This window comes from Nanorana parkeri, unplaced genomic scaffold (assembly GCF_000935625.1).
Source record: "Nanorana parkeri isolate BGI_ZX_2015 unplaced genomic scaffold, ASM93562v1 scaffold555, whole genome shotgun sequence".
In the NCBI taxonomy this organism is placed as follows: Eukaryota; Metazoa; Chordata; class Amphibia; order Anura; family Dicroglossidae; genus Nanorana; species Nanorana parkeri.
Window position 1 is genome coordinate 943,989 of NW_017306823.1, and position 7,485 is coordinate 951,473.

At 38.2% G+C, this 7,485-nt stretch overlaps 1 protein-coding gene across 1 annotated transcript in view; it reads left to right on the forward strand.

Annotated features, from left to right (window-relative positions):
• The window catches only part of LOC108791499, an 11,765-nt gene extending 5,915 nt beyond the window's left edge, over positions 1 to 5,850 (forward strand). The window contains exons 5-7 of the mRNA XM_018562005.1: positions 2,370 to 2,842; positions 4,198 to 4,328; positions 5,145 to 5,850. Coding sequence (XP_018417507.1) covers positions 2,370 to 2,842; positions 4,198 to 4,328; positions 5,145 to 5,737 — 1,197 coding nt within the window. The 3' untranslated portion in view covers positions 5,738 to 5,850. The remainder of the gene's footprint in view (positions 1 to 2,369; positions 2,843 to 4,197; positions 4,329 to 5,144) is intronic.
• The last annotated feature ends 1,635 nt before the right edge of the window (positions 5,851 to 7,485 follow it).

The window sequence follows — 7,485 nt, forward strand, 5'->3', positions numbered from 1 at the left end:
ATGAAAACTGTTCCGAGACAAATGGGGGGGGGGGCCTCTTTTGGTGGCCTTAGTGTTTCTTAAGTAACAGCAGTGATTAAGTGCAGTCCTATCATTGTACCTCTATCAGACTTATAATGAATCCCTGTTACTCTGAAGCCCCTTGTGACCCAGGTCCTGTCTTGAGTGTACATTGAGCCTCTGGTTCTGCTTAAATGAAGATTAAGCTTGCCCTTCCTTTACTAATGATAATATCTTATAAAACGTATTCTGGACACTCACTAGTAGATTGGCTCTCATATTTACCCTCTTTTCAAGTTTCTATAAGGGGAAAATTAAGAGAATTTCCCCATCTAAAGATTTCAATGATCTAACGAGGGGGAGGGGGGACCCAAGGCGTCTTGTGCTGGTGTGCAGCTTCTGTTTTGTCCGGACCGGGGTGTCCGGCGTGCGTGCTGAAAAAACAAAGATAAAGACCGAAACGCCACGACCTAGCGCAATGACTGTTGTGGGAACAAGGCTGGATAAATCACTAATTTACCATTGTGTTCGCGCTGCATAATCGAAAAATGGATAAATACTGTATTCAACTCACCTGTGGAGGGGTGAGCACTTGACATGCAATGGAGGAGAAGAGCGTGATGCGATGGTGTAGAGTAAAGATGGTGTAGAGTACACCATCGCATCACACTCTCCTCCTCCATTGCGTGTCAAAAGCGACTGCTCACCCCTCCACAGGTGAGTTGAACACAGTATTTCTCCAGCCTTGTTCCCACAACAGTCATTGCGCTAGGTTGTGGCGATTTGGTCTTTACCTTTTGTTTTTTTAAGTTTCTATAAGGTCTATCCTAGAGGCTTCTTAAGATCACAAAGCATTAAAAAAAACCTAGAAGCACCATTGAAATATCTGTTTAGAATATAATCACATTTAGAACTCTACAGCCCACAGCAGTAAAAAACCTGGAAGGGTTTCTAACCCTTCCCTATGCTATCTAAAAATAAACTAATAAAAAGTGGCTGGAGTTGCACTTTAATCTTGTAATTCAATGTGATCTTAATAAAATGTGTGTTTGCACTTGGAATATTGAGTGCTTATTTTAGCTCTATTTTTTGTAAAGTTTTCTATTATTTTAAGAGGAATTTTTTAAAGTAAGGCATATTCACTAAGGGAACCTAATCAAATTCTATACACGTTGCATAAATATTTTCATGAATTTATTGAATATAAATTATGAGGAATGATGTTGTGGACAAACAGTTCAGTTGCTGTGCTGTAAGGGAGCTAAGTGTCAGGAGCATATTTTGAATTTGCGTGTGTGCAATAATCATCTGTGTCTGCATTTAGTAACCTAACTAAAGCAATTTTTATGGACCAAGAGAATTTGAAATGTACTTATAGCAGTAATTGGGAACAGTTTACTGAACCTTTCTAGTAATGTTGATATTTTACCACTCAAAGTGTCTTCACCTGGATAAATGAAAACCTTTACAAACATAAAACTTAGATTTCATTGAAGGCTCCCGGTTACATACCTGCAGTAGAAAAAAAAAGTTGGGAAAGAACTGAGATCTGCTTTTAGTTATGGGGATGTGAGCCTGCATTATTTTAAAAATAACTTTCAAAACTATCTAAAATTTACTTTTTACAAAATATGGATGGATATTTTTTTTAAAATCCTAAACAAATACTTCACAACAAGGTAAATATGTAGTTGTTGAGGAGCATCATATCTCCCCAACTTGTTCAAGACCAATAGCAACAATAGCCAATGTGGGGGTTACTGATAACTTGCCTGCTGCTTAACTCAATAACAGAAAGGTAATTTGCTCCAATAAAAAAAGTCCTAATCTATTTTTGTGCATTTTATTCAATTTCTTGTTCAGTTATCACTTGATAATTGTTCTTGCTGATTCAAGCCATGGACATACGAGGACAATGCTCACATCTTCGTACATCTACAGATTTACTAAAGATTGCAACGTGTGCTATAAGCCTAGGATCCATCGATTAGGCAGGTTAGAAAGTCTGCCCATATTACTATTTCTTCTACTGTGATAATCAGTCGCAAGCTGTCAATCAGACCTTAGATCTTCATAATGCTACAATGAAAAGCTCAGTCCTTGTCTTTTGTTGAGTTGATTGAATTGTGCCCACATAAACTGCCCTGTGAAGTACAATACATAGCCATGTACTGAATTCCTAATTCAGATTTAATGTTGTCACAGACAAACTGATCTGTGGAGTTAGCAGTAGCTGTGTAAATGAACTTGCTTATAGATATCTTATCAGATGTCTTCTTGATATATGTTATTTTAAAAACAATTGTAAAAACATCTAATGAGAACATTTGATGTAATGTTGAAAAGCTTTCTTATTCGTTTTCCTTCAGGCTGTCGCACAGTTAATTCCAATTGTAGACACTTGCAGAATTGAAACTACTTTTGCGCCAGTGGGAGAAAATAAAGCGGTTAACACCTCAAGAAAAACAGCAGCTGGATATAAGAACATCAAAAGGCAGGCTAATGAGGACAACGATGTATCTGATTTTGAGCGGGAGTTAATGAATGAAAAACATCACAGGAAAAAGAAACCACTGGACCCCAGGCATCGTCTCAGAAACGCCAAATTTACTGCACATGAAAACTTGGTACTGGTGGAGAATCTTATACCGGTTTTTCATAAACTCGCTGGCAATAACTTAGCCACTACAGATCCTGCCTGGAAACATGCAGCCTGGCTAAAAATTACTGCAGCTGTTAATAGCTTGGGTGTTTATCCTAGGCATCATGAACATGTCAAAAAAAGATTTCATGACATTAAATTTGCCTTGAGAAAGAAAATGTCAGATGAAGAGCAAAGCAGGTAATTTTTAAACGATCCCTATGTTAAATTTGTTTTTATAGTTTTTTTTTTAAATTATGTCATGTCTTAATTACTTAAAGTGACATTAAACCTTTCTTTTTTTTTATTTGTATACATAGCAGCACCCGTGTAGGATTCAGATCCTGTGTGGTTTTTTTTAATCGTTTAATTCCTAGTGGTCCCTGCAGTGCTTTCCCCCTGCATGGACGTCTCTATCAGTTAACTGCTGCTACGGAGGCACCCGTGCATGCTCCTTTCCAGCCATGGCTGCGTGCGTCCATAGACACACACAGCCCGCGGCCAGCCACGCCCCTTTTCTCCGCCCAATAGGTTGATTGACAGCAGAAGGAGCCTATGGCTCCTCTACCCTTAATCTTCTACCCCGCAACCAGGAAGTTTGGAACACAGGATAGATTTGGGGACCAGGGCGGTTACAATCGGTGCTGACAGGTAAGTTTGGGGGGGACGGGGGACACAGAAAGGTACAGGGCATTTTTTACTTTAATGCAGAGAATGCATTAAGGTAAATGCCCTTTAATACCACTTTAAAAACATAGTTCACCTTTGTGACCATATTTAGAGTGTCGATATTGCAAAGAAACCACCTGCACACCTTACAGCGTTTTGCGACCATAGAGTAATGGTGGTGCTCGTAGTGATGTCACGGATGGCACCATGCAGAACTTTCGAGTGACAACTTTAATTTAACAGCTACACAATGACGTCACTGCGTTGCTCTGATGAAGGGTCCCTGCGTGCTCCCGAAACGTTAGATTACATGGCTTAATGTGACATTTTAATAAATTACGAAGAAGATTGAAACTGCATCCCATGTGTGCTGGTAATTTAAAGTTGTTACTTGCATATTTAGAGCATAACATGGCACATGGTCACATTCCCCAATCCCCTATCCTCAAACCACCCACTAATTACCACAGGGTGTTTCTCCCTGCACCCATATGTAGTTTTTTCAATTTTGCATGGCTCTGCCTACAGAGTCATGGCACCCATTTACAGGAATCCTATCTACCACTGTGGCAGAGGGATCTCAATGGAGCACAAGTGTAGTATCATCAGCACACTTATAGTCCAAAGTTTGCTCCCTTCAGCCCCATAATGGTGGGTTTGTACCTCCGTATGCAGCTGGGCCTGGGATGTAAACAGTGCAGGAGACGTTATATTGCATTCACTGATCACGGTTTCAATGCTCTGCAGGTTTTAATGCGAACATTTAATTAATGCACATTTGTTTCTTCTATCAATGTGGGTGCATTTATTAAATTTTTGAATAAATGGACTTTTTTTTTTTGGACTTATGCCTCAAAGTTTCTTCTATACCTTTTTTTTATATTTAGGAGATCGGGTGTTGGTGTACCAGGAAAAAAGATATTCTATCATGACTATGAGGAATTGCTAAAACCATATGTATATAAGGAATCATTTATTGGAATAGATGGAGGCTATGATTCTTCAAAGCATGTTAAAGGTAGGTTTTGCTATGATTTGTGTTAGTTTTGCTTTTTAGTATTTAAAGGTGTCAGTTTACCTTAGTTCTCTTTAGATTTTTTGGGGATATTTCTCCACTAGGCACAGTCCTCATCAATTAATGCCTTAGCCACATGACACCTGATGCACACCACCTTGCCCATCAGGGTTTTCATGACCAGGAGTCGGACATTATAGGCTGCCTTCTGCACTCTACAGAAGATGTAAAAGTGGAGCATTTCTTCGCAACCCCTCCAAGCCTCTATATTGGTCCATAAATCCAACAATGACATTAAAGGGCATTAAAGGACAAAATAAGATTTGTATGGTAGTGGAAGGGATTGGATGACTGAGCTTTAGTTTCACAGATAAAAACAATCTCAAGTTTTGCATCTGCTTCTACCTGTGGACCCCCTGAACATTTTAACAAGAGGTTTTCCCTGAAGGTAACCTCTGCTTATGGTTTGTCCATCAATACTGATTTCATATAGAGTTTTTTTAAGTAGTGTTGTTCATTTTAGGTCCAAATTTCCTTCAGTATTGGAAAGCATATGAGTCGTGTGTTGTAACCAAAAATGATGCATGCTTTGCCAATTCAATATGCATTGTAACTAATATATGTGAATCCATGAGACTCTCTATTACCTCTGTGATATTTAATGTATATCTGAAGCCAACATTTCTTGCTGTTTGTAAGCTTTATTTTATTGCCATCTGGCATTGGAGAGGTTACCCTTCACTTCCTGTCTTTTTGTCTGTGCATATAGTTTAACAAATTTGAAAATTAACTGCTCCATTTTTGCAATTCCCTAAACAGAGCAACCTGGAACGTTACTCTTGTACTCAGAGAATTCAAGTGAAAGTGGACTTTCTGTAACTGCTCAGGGATTAGATCTAGACACAGAAGATGACGATGAAAATACCACAAATATGGATACCCCAATAACTTTTTATCGACAGCACTCTTCTCATCCAGTTGGTAACTCCTCTGCAGCTGAAACCTTTCCTAACTGTGTTAACTCCGTTGCTCCAGAAAGTGCTGGTGTAGCTGATTCTGATGTTACAGATGCTGCTGTTGTTCCTCCAGCTCCCGCATTACACAGGCATACAGCATACCGTACAAGAAATATGGATCATCAGCAGTATGTGTTTGATGTTCCACAAAGTGAAAGATTGCAGGACAAACAAAAAAGCCATCGCAAATGTTTAATGAACAGACTTGACGTTTTGAACAATCACCTCGACAAATTTAATGCCTTGTATGAGCAACAAATTGCCACCACTCAGATCTATAGACAACAACAATTACATTTCATGTGCAAACAAAATGAGCTGCTGACAGAACAGTTATCTAAGCTGGACTCAATAGCCACTCTCCTTGGTGAAAGGAACAACAGCAGCAACATCTGAAATACTAGTGTCTAAAAATAGGAATTGACATATGTTGTTACTGTTTTGCAAACATCTTCCATGATAGTTGATGCACATTGCTTGTATAGGAACTGTTTTGTATTGATTTTTGTTTATTTAAATTGTCTAATAAATGTTTAACGTAAGATATTTTAATTGACTCTGCCGAGCCATCCAAAAGCAACTTTATTGCAAATAACATTTCATGTGTTGTAATAAAACAGCAATATAGAGTGAATAGAGTGAATGAAATTGGTTTATGTGTTGAGGTAGTCCCAGGTCCATAGTACAGTTACCTCTAGGATGTCCTCTGAGGACATCATGAGCCCCAAAACTGTTTCTTTTTTATTTTAATTACTAAAATATGAACTGTAAAAATAATAAACTATTGCTTCCGTGGTTGAGCTCTGACCTGCCTCCTTTTGCCTCCATTTCTTCTTCTTGTGCACCAAATGTGAAGCACACGATCACTGATATAGTCGGAGGTTGCAGAGGGAGGGAGGTGGTGTCAGACACAGACATTTGGCCACAGTTTGTATATGGAGAATCTTAGGTTTCCGGTATGCTCTTAGGATCACCTGGAAGTGCCTACACTCTGGACCTTGGACCACATGTTTTACTGCTACTCAGACACCACACAGTTTTGCATCACTTTAGCCTTTTGATCCATTTCCTTTTGTACACACATATATAATTAATAATGTTACATAAAATAAGGCTACCAAGCCATATTTATTTTCTTCTTACCATTTCATGTTACCATACATCATATGTATGTGTTTATGAGCTGCAGAGTACCAGTTTGTGTTCATTTTATTCACATGCCCTTGGCCAGTAATAATATTCTGTCATAATCAACTGGATTTGCAAAGTAATTTTTTTCTAATAACAGGTACTTTACCCGTTGGCCATTCTGACTTTTTTGTTTTACTTTTTTTTTTAACCACTTAAAGACCAGGTGTTTACACCCCCTTCCTGGCCAGGATATTTTTCAGTATTCAGTGCTGCAGTACTTTGACTGACATTTATTCTGTCATGCAACACTGTACTGAAATACATTTTATAACATTTTTTGGGGACAGATAGAACTTTCGTTTGGTGGTATTTAATCACAACTGGGGGGTTTTATTTTTTACTATATTAAGGAAAAATTACCGAAAATTTAGAAAAAAAACACTTTTTTTTACATTATGTCATAATACATTTATTATTACCAACTTTTTGGGTAAAATATCAAAGATAAGGTCACATCGGGTAAAAAGACACCAAACATGTGAAGCCTTCATCAGCTTCTCCAGCTTCTGAAGCCGGAGAGTGACAGCAGAATGCTGAAGTGATGTAATATACATCACTTCCTGCATTCTGACACTGAAAAGGAGAGCGAAAGGCGATCGTGTGCTGATCTCCCGGTTAATAAAATAAAAAGTTGAGCTAATGTCTACCCAATGGAATTCTGTATTCTCCACTACCATGAAGTTCATCTTTAAGCACGGATATGCAGAATGTATGTTGCCACGCTTGGTCTAACCCTAATCATCTGCCACTCTGTTCGGTATTTTTTAAAATAAATAAATTAAATTAAATGAAAGATAGTGTTTGCTCTTGAATAGTAAGTATGCATCACATTTTCTTGTGTAACAGAAATAAAGCCATCTTTGTAAGGACAAAGATAAAGTATATTTTCCTGCAGGGTTGGTAGTTTATGATGGGCAGCGTAGTTTCACTTGATGTGTGCTAATATGAACACT